Source organism: Melospiza melodia, chromosome 3, assembly GCF_035770615.1.
Source record: "Melospiza melodia melodia isolate bMelMel2 chromosome 3, bMelMel2.pri, whole genome shotgun sequence".
NCBI lineage: Eukaryota > Metazoa > Chordata > Aves > Passeriformes > Passerellidae > Melospiza > Melospiza melodia.
Window position 1 is genome coordinate 112,567,977 of NC_086196.1, and position 18,026 is coordinate 112,586,002.

The following is an 18,026-nucleotide window of genomic DNA, read 5'->3' on the forward strand; positions in this document are numbered from 1 at the left end:
GTTTTCTGGCTGGAGAACGTGTCCCAAGGCTGCTCCTTTCCCTCCTTATCGCGGCTCCACAGGAGGTGGGTGCTACTGCCAAGGGATGTGCCGGAGCTGGGACTGCCTCAGCTGGAATTTCCCTGCCTCAGCAAGGGAAAAAAAGAGAACACGAAGGGAAAATTCCCTGGGTTGCTGGGCAGGGAATCACAGCTAGAGGAAAATCTTCCCTTGATTCTACACCCAGCTCCAAGGTGATTTTTTTTACCCTGAAAGCAGGGAAGAAAATGCTTCCTTAGAGGTTTAAAAGGAATTTTCCCTCTTTTCCAGCATAATTCATTGGTGTTTCCACAGGATCCTCCTCCATGCCATGGCTGTGGGCACACAGTGCTGGATTTGCCTATGGAAAGGTAATAGATGGAGCAAAGGGAATTCTGGGGCTTTGGTGCAGCACTGGGAAAATGGAAACAGCCACAAAAAACATGGATTGGGACCCATTCTCCAGCTCCCAAGATGGGATTTCACTGGTTAATTTCGGTCACATTCCCATGTTGGAAAGGAATTAGGGATCCTGTTCCAGGTGCTCCCTGCCCTGCTGTAATTCCAAGGGTTTTACCTTTCCCGGGGAGCCAGCCCAGCTTGCCAGGTTATCTGTGGCTGCTTCCGGACCTCCCCATGGAATTTGGTGAAGGCCAGCGTGGAAATGGGAAGAGCCCTGCGGATAAGCATCTGGATCCTGCCATTGTTATCCTGAAAGGAGCAGCAGGAGAAAGGTGGGGAGGAACCAGAGATGCTCTGAGCAGGGCTGATGTTTCCAAAGGGATGAAATCCTTGGGTTCTTGTCCCTCCCGGCCACCTGCAGGTCAGATCCCAGCTGGAGGCAGCTTTTCACTGACCTCACTGGGTAAACATTCTCTCCTCCCTGGTTTTGCAGGGAATGAGACACTGGATGCATAAGATTGAAGGAAAAATCCATGGCAAAAAAAAAAAAAAACCCAGGAGCTTGTTCCTAAAGGCTGAGCCCATTCCCAAATCCTCCTGGGATTTTCTGAGGGCTCCAACTGAAATCCCAGCTGGATACTTTCAGCTTCAGGAGGTCTTTTCCCCAAGGAATGTGCTGTGCCAAGGCCAAGCTTCCCATTAATTTATCCCACTGGAGCTGATTCGTTTCCCAGTTAAACACCCCAGGTTTGGTGTGGGTTTTCCAAAATTCCCTGGAAAAGCTGGAAAGGATAGGCAGCTATTGGGAAACCCCAACAGGGCAGCCAGAGCTGGATAGAGCCAATATTATCCCTAGGGAAGTGGGAAGCATGAACTGGAAGTGAGGCAGCTTGGAAAATAATGGGAATGTCATTCTCATCCTGCTGCAAATAAACAGAGGGAAAAGAGATGGGATGGATTTGATCCCGAATAAATGGGATTGGTTGGTTTATTGCCAGCATTGCCACAGCATCCATGGCTCCTCTTCCCACTGTGGTACCTGGACATGGGAATTCCCAGCAGCTAACCAGGATTGCTCCCTTTGAACTATGCCTTGGCAGGATTGGAACCAGGCACCATCTCCAGGATTTTTAACAGGAAGAGATGGAAAAGTGGCATCCACTGGCTCAGCTGATGATTTTAGGAATGTGCAGTGCTGGCATCGCCCTTCCTTCAGAGCTTCTCTGTCTGATTTCCCAATCTTTATTTCTAAATCTGTAGCATTCCACACTGATCTCCTATGGAATTCAGACTATAAATTTCCCTGTCGGTTCTGGCTCTGAGTGGGAATGTTGATGTTGAAACACTCCCACCTGGATTCCAAAAGCCATTCCCTAAAGGGGAAGAATCCACCCTATCCTGGTGTGATCCATCCAGGATCAAACAGCCACAGCTCCAGGGATGAGGAGTGAGTGGTTTCTTTTGGTGGGATCCATTTTTCCCACTGGAATTGCTCTCCACGTATTCCAGCTGTTTCCTGGGAATAGCAGCTACTTGTTCTTCCCAGTTCTGTGGGATTTTAGGGATTGTACTTCCCGCTTCATTCCCTCCTCCTCTGGAGGTCTTGGTGCCAAACTGAGGAGCCCAAACTCCCCGTGGGAACAGCCTGGAATGTACCCAGAGCAGCTGGAAAAATCCCAAGTTGTGGTCCTGGCTCTGTTGCCATGGTAAGGAGCTCTTGGATTCCAAGAGCACAGTGGGGTGGGGTCATTCCCAGTCCTCCTGCTTGCTCCAGCTGGGATCCCAGCAAGAACAGGGCTCCTTACCATGAGCTCCACATCCTCATCCTGCTTTTCCAAAGGGAACTGTTCCAGCTTCTGCTGCTGGACACAGCAGGGTCTGGCGGTCATTCCCTGCTTGGAATGCCCTGGGATGGCCGGAGCAGTTTCTTGGGAAAGGGGGATTAGAGGGAACAGCCTCTTTCCGCCAGAGCAAACTCTGGCTCCTGCCAACATTTCGCTGGGAACAGCTTGAAAGGACTGGAAAAGCCCCAAGGAACACGGATCCCCAGAAGAGATCTGCCTCCTCCGTCACGGCACACGTGATCCAACGTCATTCCCACTTGGATGCGAATTTGGGATTACTCAGGGGTGAGGTGATGAATCCATGAGTGTCCCAGATGTGAACCCCTGGGATGGGATGTGTCAGCACAAGAATCCCCAAGAAGTGCTATCCAGCTGGGATGAACTTTAGTTTTCCAAAGCCTGGATAAGGAGGGGTTATCCTGGGTCACGTGGAGCTGCCAGGCTTGGAATGAGCAGCCTCTGTGGAAGGAGCAAGGTGTGGAGATACCCTTGGAATTCTCTTCCCAGCAAAACAACCAAAGTGGCTTTTCCACCTTTATTGGGAATGTTGAGAAGAAGGGAGAGATGCCAACGCACTCTCCTGTGCTCCATTCCCAGCCGCTCCATGCCAGGGGCAGCTCCTGCATTTTGTCCTTGAAATTCTGGAATTCTGAGCTTCTACTTCCTTCCCATACACTCCTGTTTTCCAAAGGAACAAAGTTCCCACCTGATCCTTGTGGCTCAGCCCACAGTGACCTTGTCCCAGCTCTGGGAAAAGGCAGGAAAGCTTGGATGTTGGCATTGCAGTTGGGCATTCTGGGCCTATAAATGGCTCCCTGCTCCTATCCCAGCTCCAGGTCTGTGTCCAGAATTCTCAATTTTTGCCCCGGAAAGGAAAGTGTTTGTGGAGTCACATGGATCCATTCTTGAACTTTTCCCTTGGAAAGTTGGAAATGTGCAGCCTCAGCATCTCCTGGATGAGCATGGATCCTTGGACATGGATCCATGGACCTAAAAATGACGTTTAAGGAATTTGAGATCTTTTTTCCCTTCCTTTTGGCTTCCTTCCCTTGTCTCTCCCACATTTTTCCCTGACACTTTCAGGCTCCAACCTGTTTTCCTATTTTTATTTTTTCCAAGGATGCGGTTCCATGTGTTCACATGCCTGGGAGCAGTTAGGCAGTAAAAAAAACAGATCCATCATATTTTGGGATGTTCTTCCAGCTTCCAATGCAAGCCTGGGCTTGGCAATCCCACTGCAGCCATCCTGGTGCTCCCAACAGATTTTTGGGATAACCTGGAGCCGATTCCTCTGAGCTATAAAAACGGATCCATAAAATCACCAGCCTCTGGAATGTTGGTGGGTACCCTGTATCTGCTGTTGTGATTCCCATACGGAAAAGTAAAGGAATTTTAGATGGAACGAGGTGCCACATTATGTCCAGCTCCCAGGTTTTTGTTTGCTATAATTCCCCATGGAATGTGTTTTCCCTGAGAAGAAGGTCCCAAAGGTTGGATCCGTCCTTTTCAGTGCTGGAGTTTGCCTTGCCTGTGGGTATCCCAGAAAATTCCTCCACACTTGGAGCCTTCTCTGTGCTTGCAGCAACATTTTCCTACTTCCCTGCAATCCCAGTTTATAAGGGATAATGAATCCAGATGGGAAAAATTGGGGCAGGACGTTCTGGGGTTTGGAACTCCAGCTCCATCCAAAGGGATACTTTTCCTTTATCCACCTTGGCATTCCTCCATCCCTGGAATTCCTGGCAATCATTAAATATTCCAGAGTAAAAGCAGATGCTTTAACAAAGAGTTCATGGCCTGACCCAAAGCCATTCCCGCTGCTTTTCCAAAGGTTATCCGGCCATTCTCAACCCCACTGCTCCCTAGGAATATTAATTTTTTAATCCCAGTTGGGAAAATATTCCTTTTAAAGATGAGTGGTTGGTCTGGGAACACTTCTGGAGATGGATTTTTGTATATTTGAAGGTGGACATGGTTCCAAAAGCCATTCCTGAAATTAATTGGGATCATTACTGCTATTGTTATTAGAGATAAGTACTAAGCTGGAAAATTAGCAGTGGGAAAACTCAGCAAATCCTTCTCCTCCTCCTCCAGAAATCCCTAATCCACACTTTTATCCTGAAGGCTGGCAAAACCCTCATGGTCATGCAAGTCTCACTCTGCAGTTTGAAGCTTAATGACCGTGCCTAATGACCGCGCTGGTGATGGATCAAAAGGGATTAATTGGGATTTTAATGATCTTGGACACTTGGCTTGCGATGAGTTCCTGGCGTTCCATCGGCTTTGCGGGGATGGATCTTGGCATAGACCTTCTCCAAGCAGGAGAGCTGAAAGGAGAAAAGATGGAATAAGATGAAGGCAGATGGGAATCGCTTAATGGAATGAGGTGTTAGCATTGGAACGGCTCAGGGAAGTTTGGAGTTCCTATCCCTGGAGCAGTCCTGGAACGGGATAAAAGCAGATGGGAATTTCATGATGAAAAGGGTTGGAATTGCCCGGGAAGGTTGGAGGCTCACTCCTGGAAGTGTCCTTGAACTCCTAGAGATGAAGGAGATAGGAATTTCTTAATGGAATGGAATAGTAGCATTGGAATCACCCAGGGACATTTGGAACCCTGGAACAGGCCTGGATGGAATAAGAGATGAAGGCAGATGGGAATTTCTTCATGGACTGTGTTGTTAAGGATTGGAACGGCACAAAAGGGTTTGGAATTCCCATCCCTGGCGGAGTCTAAGGAATACATGGATGTGTCACTCCTGGGCTGGGTGACAGGTTGGACACAACGATCCCGGAGGTCTTTTCCATCCTCAGTAATTCCATGGGATTCTGTGGAACTAAAGGCAACCTCCTGAGCTGCAGCTGGGGCCGAGCTTCCCCAGCAAGGCCCAGGATGACTCATCCTGAAATTCCCCAAAATATTTTGCCAGGTGTTTGTTTCTCCAGGCAGCTGCTCCTTCCATGTTTAGCCATTCCTGTGCCAAGATTCCACACCCAAACTTGGACTAAAAAAGGGCATTTTCTCATCCTTGCAGGAGCACCTGGAGGCAGGAATACTCTCCCTGAAAACACTCAGGCTCAGGACGCAGATATAAACTGAGATTCCTGCTTTTCCCCCAAATAATTTGGATTTGCAAACCACGGTGAGCGCTCAGCACTAAGGAAAAATAAACACTGAGGGAAAAATATTATTGCTGGGAAGCCAGATATTTACATTAAAAAAAAATTTTTGGGATAATTCTGGTGGCTAAAAGTCAAGAGGCTTCTGTAGGAGGACATGAAGTTTGGGATCTTACAAGGGAATGCTGCTTTCTGCGGAACAACGAAAAAACACAGCCAGCTGTTGGAAAAACACCACTTAATCTGATGTATTTAGATTTATTTTCCTTATAATTTTCCCTGGTGAACAGCTGGGATCAGCTGGAATTTGTCCGGAATCACCTCCATGAAATCAGCAGCTCTTTTAATCGGAGTCTTGGAACACCAGGAGAGTAAATCTGGCAGGAATTCCCTCTTTTCTTGCCATTAGGAATAACTTTGGGGGTTGTTTTGCTGGATTTCTTCTGGCTGGCAGCAAGGTGCTAATCTGAATTTACTCCCTGGGATCCTCTGCATTCCGTACAGCTTTATCGCGGAATATTGAGTTGGAAGGAACCCTGTGGAGAAGAGGGGAGCAAAAAAAGGGATTTTCCTTCCCACCTCCTTTTGCTAATGGAATATTTGTTTTATTTTGAACTGTAACTAAACAGGAGGCAGCTCCTTTCCAAGCGGGAAAAGCATTAACATCCTGTCCATTAGCTGGAGACTAAACATTATCCACCTGTTTTCCAGACCCCAGATGGGGAAACAGGATCTTTAGGATATTCCATAACCCCCAGACTCGCCTATTTCAAAGTTCAACCAGAACTCAACTATTTAAAAATCAATTAAAACAATTTCAATTTGGGCTTGACTGGGGAGTGTTAAGGAGTTAAAAATACATGGATCAGGCCTTCAGTATCCATGGACTGTGATGGAAAATCCTTTGCTTCCAGAGGCAACTTCTGGGTTTGGTGCCCACAGTTTAGCAGGGGTTAAAATATTTGGGAGAAGAAGGAAAAGAAGTTTGCCAAGTGCCAAGAGCTTAAAAATGTGTGATAAACAAGTAAATGAGCTGTGCTGAGGATTTATTTTGTGCCAGAAGGAAAACATCATAGATACACTCCCAGAATTTGGATTTCCATCGCCCTAACACATCACTTGTCAGGAGTGTAGGATCAGGATTGCAGGGAACGAATCCCAAAGCAGCCCCACTCCCTCTTCCCCTGAAGCTGTGGGAATACATCCTATCACAAACACCACTAACACAGGAATGAGATCCCGAGAAAAATTAAAGGGAACGTCCGGAATTCACAGCCCAGAGCCAAAATCCTGTGTTCCTTCATGCCCAGGGTGCTGCTGAGCTGGCTCCAAGTTCATTCCAGAGAAACCTTCCCAAACTGGGGTCTTGATCTTGGTGGGAGCCCTTCCAGTGACTCTTGGATGTGTCCCCACATCAGGAACATGGAGTTGGCATCCAAAGTGTTCGCTCCATAACCCCAGGGAACACAGAAGGGTGAAAAGGGCTTTTAACTGATTTGTTATTTATTTTTTTTATTTAATTATATTTTATTTAATTCATTTATCGCCTCAATCCATAAAAGTCATTGGTGTTCCAGAGCTCCAAGTGTTCAGCCTGGAGAAGAGAAGCTTTGGGATGACCCAAATGTGGCATTCCAGGACCTGAAGGAGCTACAAGAAACATGGAGAGAGATTATTTTCATGGGCCTGAAATGAAGGGACAATTGGAAATAGTTTCCCACTGCCAGACAGCAGGGATAGATGGGATATTGGGAAGAAATCCTTCTCTGTGAGGGTGGGGAGGCCCTGGCAAAGGTTTCCCAGAGAAGCTGTGGCTGTTCCATCCCTGGAAGTGTCCAAAGCCAGGTTGGAGCACCCTGGGACAGTGGTAGGTATCCCATGGCAGGGGGTGGGACTGAATCATCTTTATGGTCCCTTCCAACAAAAACCATTCCATGATCTTGGAATTTGATGGCTGGACTTGCTGGTATTAAAAGTATTCTCCTATTCCACTTTGGTTTGCTCTGGTGTTCAGGTTTTTTCCACCAGAACCTTGGTGGGAATTAAACTTTGCTGGTTTTTAGGATTCTAAAATCTTCTTTTTCAGACAAAACACACACAGACTTCCCTCAATTCCCGTGTTTTTCAAGTGACACTGGTATCTTGGAAGCATTCTGCCAGGATACACAGAACTCCTTTCCTTGAGACTGAACATGAGGGGGAGAAACCGTGAGATGTTTGATTTGTAGCACGATCCCATGCCAAGATTTCTTCTGGAGAACAGGACAAGAGGCTAAGCAGAGCTCGGTGCTGACACACGGAGCAAGGGCTGCTCTGTGCTTTCCATCAGGAATTTCTCTGGAATTTTCATTTTTAGCCCATGCTTCACGGATGATATGGAGGTTTGCTTGGCTCCTGAGAAAAGGCTTTTGGAAGCTCTCTCTGCAGTGCCATGGTTGATATCCATGGTCGGATTCCTCTGGTTTAAGGGGATGAGCAGGGCTACAGTCCAGGCAGCTCTTTCTGAAGCCTGCAGCATCCTCTGGTGGAGCTGTAAGGAAGGGATATGCATCCAGGGAAAACACACAGGGATGTTTCACTGGGGGAGCTCCAAAACGTCCCCCAGCTTTGCTGGGAAGAGCCAAAATCACCAATGCCCCGGCACCGCTTCCTGCTGTGCTCCAGGAGGAAGGAACCTGGGACTTGGGAACACTTTCATCCCTTGCTTTGCTAGAGATGTCCTGGCTGACCTTGAGCCACAAATGCCTGATGGATCAGGAGCAGAACCTGACTGGCAGAGCCAACTCCCAGTTTTTCCCCTTTTCCTGGTTTTAGTCAGCACAATCAAAGCCCAAGGTATCTCTCCACTCCCAACCAAGGGAAGTGCCCAGATAAAATCTGAGTTCCCAGGCTCCAATTCTTTCCTGGATTTTGTTGTTTTGGCATAACAGGTTGTTTTATTTCACCATCCCGGCGCTTGGAATTCTTCACCCACCACAGGACACCTGGGACTGGCATCTCTCACAGCTGCCTCCCACGTGTTTCATCCCTTCTGCTGAAATTGCAAAATTAGGGATTGGGAAAGAGCAGCTATGATGCTGTTCCTTCTCTCCCCCCACAGGAGAGACATGGAGAATTCCATGGGTTCTAGAGAACCCCTGAAGTGCATCCAAGCGCATGGAACATTTGGAGAATCAAGTGAATCTCCTGAGAAACAAAACTGGTGGCAAAGAGCAGAGCGAAATCCAGCCTTGGGAAAACCCCTCCTGGGATGTGGGACACACAGATACAACCCAGCAGTGTATCCAGAAATTCCCTCCATCCTTGTGGAATTCAGACTAAATTGGCCGGGAGCTTCCCAACTCCTCTGGGTGAGAGCTGCCGAGCACGCCAGTTTTCCGATAAAGGAAAAGCAAACACCATTCCCTCGTGCGAAGATACAGGAATATTATCCTGACATTTTCAACACGGATCACTCATATTGCTGCTCGTTCTTCCCACTCCAAGAGCTGTGTCTGGACAATAGAAACATTCCCTGGCTACAAACAAAATAATCAGAATTGAAAACGGGGATAACACAGATGTCTGCCTTTCCTGATTTATTTTTTTATGAAGGAATTTATTTTACATTTCCTTGGGGAATTACAGTCATCCAACATTTTTTCAAGCTGTTAAAATGTGAAGACTTAAAAACCTGCATTTAAGTGGGGAAAAAATGCTTCAATAGAGGAATTTATCTTGGAAAAAAATTGGAAGTCCTTGGTAGCCCACCTTGAAATTATTTTATGTGACAACAGACAGGAATATGGGATCACCAGTGGGAAGAAACAGGGAGACCTTGTGTTTGTCCTAATCCCGGATTTACCCCACTAAATTTCAGAGCTCTATACTGGTTTATATAAACATCTCTTTTAACCCTGGCACTGTGAAAAATTTATATTTTATGATTGGCTTTTTGCAAATATGAAAATTAATATTGTATGTGTTATGTTAGAAAGTTTTGCTGGCATTTTTCACAGGCACTGATCTCCCAGTATCCACAATGCATATCCCAGTATCCTCACGGATATCCCAGCATCCACAATGGATATCCCAGTATCCTCATGGATATCCCAGTATCCACAATGGATATCCCAGTATCCACAGTGGATATCCCAGTATCCTCACGGATATCCCAGTATCCACAATGGATATTCCCGTACCCTCAAGGATATCCCAGTACCCTCACTGGGAGAGCCTGAGGAGCTGCCCCAGCAAACTGAGGACACGCGTCACTGAGGTCATTTAACCTCATAAAACCCAGCTTTTTGAAAGCGTGAAAACAAACTGTTTCCAAAACGGGTCATTTTGCGAATGGGTTTTTTTGGGGGAGGGAGGGATTCGGGTCGATTTAAGGCACGATTTAAAGGTTTTTTCCCCAGTTGTGTGGGAACGCCCTGCCCTCACTCAAAATGGCGGCGGCACTGAGGCGCTGAGGCCGTGGCCGCCATGGCGCTTTCGGGCGGGAGCCGGCGGAGGCAGCGGCGGCGGGGTAAGGGCGGGCCGGGGCCGGGAGGGACCCTCGGGATGGAGTCCGGGAGCACCGGGAATCACCCCCGGGAGCGGCGGGAGCGATCTGGGCTGCTGCTGCCGGGCGGGAGGCGATTCCCGGCTGCTGCCGCCTCCGGAAGCGCACAGGTGACCCCTCGTGTCCCGGAGCGCTGAGCCTGCCGCTGGGATAAACATTCCCTATCTCTGCTTTCCTCGCAGCGCTTCACATCTACGGATAAAAATCTTGTGGTTGCATTCAAAATCTAGAAAATGATCCCGGCTGTGCCAGCGGTAAAAGGAGCGACACGGCACGGCGGCATTCCCGAAGGATGGTGAACGCCGGTGCTGGGCCAGCCTTGAATTCCTCGAGGGAGGAGCCTTTGCAGGGGGGTCCCGAAGGTAACGTGGGCAGGGAGAAATCCAAGTGCTCTGTGTTTCAAAATAAACCTCAAACTTTAGGACTTTTAGAGGAATTTGGCCAGCAGTTTGCTGGAGGGAGAATGGAAATTCTCTGGAGCATAAATGGAGGTTTTTCTGGAGCGCAAATTGAGTGCTGGTTTGCGTTTATTGTTGTTTTTTTGGTTTTTTTTTTTTTTTTTTTTTGTGTGGGTTTGTTTGGTTTGGTTTTGTTTTTGTTTTGGTTTGGTTTTTTGGTTTGGTTTGGTTTCTTTCCTGGAGCATAAATAGGGATTTTCCTGGAGAATAAATAGAGATTGGGGGGTAAATGGAGATTGATCCTGAACGATAAATAGGGATGCTCTGAAACATCATAAATGAAGATTTATCTTCATAAATGAAGATTTCAGGTGGATAAAATAGAAATTTTTCCAGCAGGTAAATGGACATTATAAAAATAAAAATATTTTCTCATAGATTCAGGCCACTGCTGGGCTTTATTTTTTTAAAGGAATTGTACCAGTTCCAGTTGCGCTGATTCCAATTCCTCATCAGGAACTCTGTAATTTAATTGAAATATGGTTTGAGTTTTGCATCACTTCTGCTGCAATTAAAGTGTCTTTGCAAATAATCTCTTGGATTAATTATGCTTTCTGCAAATCTTGCACATGTGTGCACATTTTTAAAGTATTTACTCGCAAACTGCCAGGGAAAAGGCTGGAAAGAAGTTATAAACAAACTCATAAAATGAGGAGGAAATGGGGATTTTTGTTTAAATCCTTGGAGTGAGTGTTTTGGAGACTTAAGGATTCAGCAGCACTTTGGAAAACTAAAGATCAGCTTCCAAGTGGGAACAGAAAATACAAATTTCAGGGGTTTTGCTGAAGGAAAAAATGGTGGGAATTGATGGATTTGTGGAAAGATGCCTCAGTTGCTGGGGGGGTTTAATCCAGAAGCAGCTGAACTCGGAGATGATCTTGGAATTTATCTCTCCCATCGGGCTCCATGTCAGATCCTGGTGTTAGAGGAACTCTCATGGGAGCAGGATCGGGGTCTTATCGCAGATGGGAATCTTGCAAAGGAGCAGCAGGAAATTAGCACGTGCTACTCTCATTGATTTCTTTAAGCACTGCACACAAACCAGGATTTCCTGCTGGAAAACACGGAGGCAGCAGATGGGCTGGAAGCTCCTGTGGATTTTGGAGCTGAACCTCGGGATCTGCACTGCTTCCAGTGTGCTGGGGTTGTGTCTCCATGTGGGACTGGTTGGCAGGTGTTGGGTTGGGAGCGTTGCAGAGATCCCTGCTGGCTGTGGGAATTACCCAGTAGGAATCTGGATGTGAGCAATCCTTTTCCAGTAGAATTTAAGAAACACTCTTTTGCCCATATTCCCTCAATTTCCTGCTCCTGGGAGATGGTTTAGTTCTGGTGGCAGTGCTCCATCAAAGGTTGGAGGTCTTTCCCAATCTCAGTGGTTCTACGATTCCACCTGCGAGGGGCGAACAAGGAATTAGGGCATGGAATTCCACTGGGCTTGAATGGAAAGATACAAAAATAATTTCTACATTTTTCTGTTTCTTCTGGCAGGATGGAGAAGAAGAAAATCCTGATGAAGTCCAAGGTTGCTGCTCCCAACCTCCTGAGGGCTCTGCATTCCCTGTACCGGCTCGGGCACCTGTGCGACGTGACGGTCCTCACCCAGCACCTGGGAATTCAGGAGGAATTCCTGGCTCACAAAGCCGTCCTGGCAGCTTCCAGCAACTACTTCAAGGGGCTTTTCCTGCACCAGGAGATGCTGGACACCCAGAAGTGCACGGTGACTCTGCAGGACATCTACACCGAGGAGTTCACCTCCTTCCTGGAGTTCGTGTACACAGCAGAGGTGGAGATCGAGGCGGGAAAACTCCAGAGGATGAAGGAAATAGCAGAAAGGCTGGAATGCAAGGATTTGCTTGATATCTGTGAGGAAGTGAAGGCAGAGGACAGGAAGGGCTTGGATTTGAGCCTCCACCTGAAAGGGCAGAGGGGTGAAAACAGGGGATCGCAGTGGCCTTGTATCCAGCAAGAGGAGAACCCCAGGAATTCTTCCCAGGTCGTGGCAATTCCCATGCAGAGGAAACTTTGGGATAGGCAGAAACATAAGGAGCTGCTGCCAGGCTATGAGTTCATTGGAGGCCAAGCAGGAGACCTGGAGCAGGAGGCCACAGCTTTTCCAGCCCCAAAATCCAGGCCGGCAAAGCAGCCCGAGTGCAACAAGCCACATTCCCCAGCCAGGCTGGGTGTGGATATCACCAGCCTGGAAAGCAAGGATGGCCATTCCCTCCAAAGGGGGCAGGAGGGGAAGCAGGAATCCCAGGCGTGTCCCTACTGTGACAAGGCCATCAGCTCCAAGTGCGGCCTGGCCGTGCACATCCGGACACACACCGGGGACCGGCCCTTCCGCTGCCAGCGCTGCCCCGCCAGCTTCACCCACAGGGCTGCCTACACCTCTCACCTCAGGTACGGCATTCCCGGGAATGCCCTTCCCTGGGATTCCAGGGTAAATCATTCCTGGAGTCCTCCCTGCCTCAGTTCCAGAATTCCTTGGAGCTGACTCAAAGTGTGTTGAAATTTTTTACTTGGCTCTGCAGTGCGGATGAGTGGATTGAGGTCTCCTAGATAGGCAATTTCCCATTGGATTAAGGGTGACTTGTGCAACCAGATTTCCTTGGAATCCTCATATTTGGGGTTTTAAGGAGGAATTTTGTGTCTTTATCTGAGCATTTAATCTCTATTTCCTTTGGTTTAAATCAGTAATTTTATGGCCTGGGAGGAAAAGTCCATCCTACATTTCTGGTCAGGTGAAAAATACAGATCTTAATGAACTGAGGCATTTTAATTTTCTTTAATTATCCAGTCCAACTCTTCCCAAAATCTCCCTATTTTCAGGCTTTCCAAATACACTGGGAATTTCTTAAATGGTGCAAGGAACAATTCGAAGGAAAGGACTTTTCCCCCAGGGCCTGAATTGGAACAATTAAACAGTTAATAAGTTTCAATTAAACTTAATGGAAGTTGTCCTCCATTTTTAACAGGAAAATCCATGAGTCTGGGCAAGAGAGGAAACTCCTGCCTGTCTATTGGATGGTTGTTCCACCCACACATGGCCCAAACCCCACGAGCCGTGACAAAGATCCCAATGGAGAGACTTGGGATGGGACACCAGAAACCTCAGGATGTGAGGAAGATGCCGGGTATCCATCTGTTGCTGAAGCAGAAAGGAGCAAGGAGCAAGAGGAATCCCAGGAAGCTGAAGGAGGGAATGAAGATGAAGGTGGAATGAATGTGAAGGGCGAGGAGCAGGGAGACTATAACACAGGATACTCAGAAATTGAAGGAAGCAGGGACAACGAGGAATGTTCTGAGGAGGAGGAGGAGGATGAAGCCTCAACAGAGAAGGACAGCAAAGAACCCGAACCAGGGTTTAAACTAAAGAAGGCCAGTAAAAGCATGGCCAGCAAGAAATCCATCTATGTGATCCAGTGTGACAAGTGCCAGGAGCAGTTTGTTTCGCGGAAGAAATACGTGGATCACTGCCGGGAGGTGCACCAGAGCCTGCCTGGCAAGGTGTACCGCTGCGAGGTGTGCAGCAAGGCCTTCGCCAGCCACACCAGCTGGAAGGAGCACCGCGCCTGCGTGCACAGCGAGGAGAGGAGGTTCTCCTGCAGCCTCTGCCAGGCCACCTTCAAGAGGAAGCGGGATGTGAGGACTCACTCCATGCGGAAGCACGAGGGCAGGGCCAAGCGGCCGCTGTGCTCCGTGTGCGGCAAGATCCTGAGCTCCCGCACGGCGCTGGTGTTCCACATGCGGACGCACACTGGAGAGAAGCCCTACGAGTGTGGCGTGTGTCACTCCCGGTTTGCTCAGCCCTCCCAGCTCAAGATCCATACCAGGTCAGATTCCAGGCATGCACATTCCTTGCCCCTTATATTCCGGGATATCGGGTTCAGTGGGGTCCGTGATTAATTCCCTTACGCAAAGGCTTTGGCTCCACGTTGCATCTCTCAGGGTCGGGATTTCGACACAGATACCCTGTCCAAACTTGCACGGAATATCCGTCATTTGGGACAGGCTCTAAAATCCCACAGTGGCCCTCAGTGATGAAGAGTGAGTCAGGGATCCTGGAGAAATAGACCCTGAGCAGTGCTCGCCCTCAGAGCAAGGAATTGCCATGGGATTTCATCTCCGTGTGCAACTCCAAATCCACGCCGCTCAGCTGGAGCTTGACGGGATGAGTTGCTCCCTGGTGGTGTCTTTGTGGATGTGTCCTCTCCCAGGAGAGGGTGAATCATCCCATGGAATTTCCCATCTTTCCCCAGAGCAAGATTGATGATAATCCTTTGTCCTGACAGCTCAAAATCAGGAATGATTTTGGACATCATCCTGTTTAGGTTGGAATAAGTTAAGACCAAACATGCTCAGATTTTTCTGATTCTTTGTCATTTTCTGTTATTTTCCCTGCTTTCTCCTTTCCCATGCTCTGAGCTGTCTGCGAAAAAAAGATGGATTTTTTAGGGCCTGAAAGCGATGAAAAGGTAAATTTTAAATGGGAATTTTGAATTTTAAAAGGTAAATTTTAAATGGGAGTTTTACTTCTGGAGTGTAGCACCTGTACCTGGAAACACTCAGTTTTCTGAGGGAGCAGAATTTCCTTTTCCCACTACATTTAACACCCAAACATCATTTCAAATCCAGTATTTTAGGGATCAAGACCTAATTAATTACTGATCTTTGGTATTTTCTCTCCATTAGATCCCACACTGGGGAGAAGCCCTACATTTGTGAGGACTGCGGCGCTTCCTTTGCTGACAAAGGAAAACTCACCGGCCACAAAAGGACACACACAGGTGGGAATTCAGTATTCCAGGTGGTTTTCCTATGCCGTTCCTATTTTATTGCTGAGATATTAAATAAATGCCTTTTTTTTTTTCTGTGACTCATGGAAGAGTATCCAAGTACCAGGAAGGAATTTGTAGAGATAGAAGGACTTTTAGCCTGGAGAAAAGGAGAGTCTGGAGGGACTTAGTTGCTTTCCACAATTCCCTGACAGGAGCCAAGGGGAATTTGGGCTCTGCTCCCAAAGTACAAGTGATAGGATGAAAGGAATGTCCTCAAGTTGCGCCAGGGGAGGTTCGGGTTGGATATCAGGAAGAATTCCTTCATGGAAAGGGTTATCAGGCATTGGAATGGGATGGAGTCCCCATGCCTGGATGTGCTCAGGGGACAGCTGGATGTGGCACTGGTTGGACTCGATGACCTTGGAGGTCTTTTCCAGCCTGAATTCTGTGATTGGCGGACTGACTCTGAAGGACAGAATTCCCTTGGAAAAATTCCCAATGTCCAGTTTCTCTTCCCTCAGGAGAGCGGCTCTTCAGGTGTGACGTGTGCGGGAAGCACTTTGCCACCAACGAGTACCTCAAGTGCCACAAGCGCTGTCACCTGGGAGCCAAACCCTACAGGTGTGAGGTCTGTGGGAAAGCCTTCGGACTCAGAGCCTCCCTGGCCCAGCACAGCAACGTCCACGCAGGTAATTCCAAGGCTGGGAAAAGGAACGGTGGCTTTGTGGTACTTCCCAGTGTGCATGGGGACATTCCAGCCCATTGCTGAATTAGGGGATCCCAGAATCACTGAGCTTGGAAAAGAGCTCCCATGTCATGGAGTCCAAGCTGTGGCCAATCCCCACTTTGTCACTAGCCCAGAGCACTGAGTGGCACGTCCAGGCATTCCTTGGACACCTCCAAGGATGGAAATTCCTTTGGGAAGCAGGGCTCATGGGAGCGTTGCGTGGTGTCCTAGAAAACTGAGGCCTGGATTGTGCAGCTGAAGGAATTCGGAGTAGAGGATGGAGTTACAGAGTAGCCTTGGCAGGTATTGGGAAATATTTATCATGGAATGGTTGGGATATGTAAGGACCTTGGGTCATCTCATTCCACCCCTTGCCATGGACACCTTCCACTCTCCCAGTTTGTTCCAAGCCTCATCCATTCTTGAACACTTCAGGAAAGAGCCAGCTGCTCTCTCCTAAGTGCCCCTAACCCTTTGCTGTCCCTGTCATTCCCAGAGACCCGTCCCTATTTCTGCGAGCAGTGTGGCAAGGCCTTCACGCAGCAGGGAGCTCTGCGGCGCCACCAGCGCATCCACACCGGCGAGAAGCCCTACAAGTGCCGCGCCTGCGACAGGCCCTTCACCGACATGTCCACCCTGCGCCGGCACGTGGCGGTAGGACATCCCCCATGGCATCTTCCCCCACCTCAGTGCCACCTCCAGCCTGCCAGAGCCATCCTGGCAGCAGGAATTTCCAGCCCTCAGGAGGGGCTGTGCTAGAGATGAGTTTAAGGGCAGGGCGGTGAGCCGCCATCTTAAAGCTGCCATCTTAAAGCTGCCATCTTGAGGCCGCCATCTTAAAACTACCATCTTAAAGCCGCCATCTTCTCCTGAACTTGGTGGGATTTTGCTCCAGCAGCACAGCAGCTCCCACTGCTGGATTGGAGGTGACCAATGCTGTCACCTCCCAGCCCTAGGGGAAGGATCACCATCCTTGGGAGTGACTGGATACAGCACTTCCTGGTGGTCGTCATCTCAGAGATCTTTTCCTCTAAAAGATTCCATGAAAGCATTTGAGGAAGGACTTGGGTTTTTAGATTTTTTTATGGATTAACTGCAGAGTATCCAATGCTTTAACCCTCATTCCAGCCTCATAACACCATGGTTTATTCAACCTCGTGCTGCACATTACCAGGAATTCACACATTCCGAGCGTACCGCTGGAAAACGCTGAGCTCGGCTCTTCCCAGAGACCTCCAGGTCCTGGAAGTGACAGCACAGACAGAACAGGAGGTTCCCTTCCAGCTCCAAGTCAATATTTTGCCTGTGTGCTGAAATTCCAGCTGATTTTGGATGCATTCCATGACAGCAGAGCCAGAAATTCAGCACGGATTTGGCAAAAGAGCCTTGTTTGTGTTTGAGTTGAGACTTGGAGTGCGGGATCGTGGAGTTATCCCAGAATTGTGGGATTTAGTTAAACACTTGGCAGTTAAAAATCAGATCTAATTGTTTTCCTGTCCCACTCCCTTTTGTTTTCCCCAGATCCATGACCGGAATGCTCACTGGAGAAGCTTCTTGATTGACCTCACACAAAAAAAAGACCACAACTGGTCCAAAATAGAGACTTTAGTGGAAGCACATCCGGGAGGAGATCCCGTGCCGGAAATTTGGACGGTTGACCACGGGAAACTTTATAAACCAGGAAGTGCTAAAGCAGGGGCAGCACGCGTGACACCTGGGCTTGGGGACACTGGGGGCACTGACCCCTCCCTTTTGTACATAAAAAGTCAGTTTTAAACCCAAAAATGGGTGGTTGGGGGCAGAATGGTGGGAGTTATTCTTTGGAATGCAGGGAATCATTCCCAATGGTCACTGCAGCTGCCTTGAGAGCTGCATTGGTGGTGCTAAATGGGTAATTCCTCATGAGGGTATTTATTCCACTGAAATGTTTGCATCTGTCTAGAGATTTATTTTTCCCAGAGCTGTGGGAGCATCCCATTGGGAATGGGCAGGGCGGGGTGTGTGTTTATACAAACACAGCGCTGTAAATCACCAATTCCTCCTTTAATAAAGCTGCCAGAGCTGCCCAGCCCGTCCCTCCTTCATTCGCCCGCATTTCCCAGGGGAAAACGCCGGGATTTGGGAATGCCAAAGTCG

General features: G+C 48.3%; 1 protein-coding gene across 1 annotated transcript; it reads left to right on the forward strand.

The window, feature by feature from the left end:
• The first annotated feature begins 9,815 nt into the window (after window positions 1–9,815).
• LOC134416264 (zinc finger protein 665-like) lies at window positions 9,816–17,955 on the forward strand. Its single transcript, XM_063152691.1, has 8 exons — window positions 9,816–9,891; window positions 10,110–10,289; window positions 11,874–12,785; window positions 13,361–14,218; window positions 15,078–15,172; window positions 15,685–15,852; window positions 16,387–16,544; window positions 17,412–17,955. Exons 3-8 carry the CDS (start codon window positions 11,875–11,877, stop codon window positions 17,664–17,666), a joined length of 2,445 nt encoding a protein of 814 aa, XP_063008761.1. The 5' UTR covers window positions 9,816–9,891; window positions 10,110–10,289; window position 11,874; the 3' UTR covers window positions 17,667–17,955.
• The last annotated feature ends 71 nt before the right edge of the window (window positions 17,956–18,026 follow it).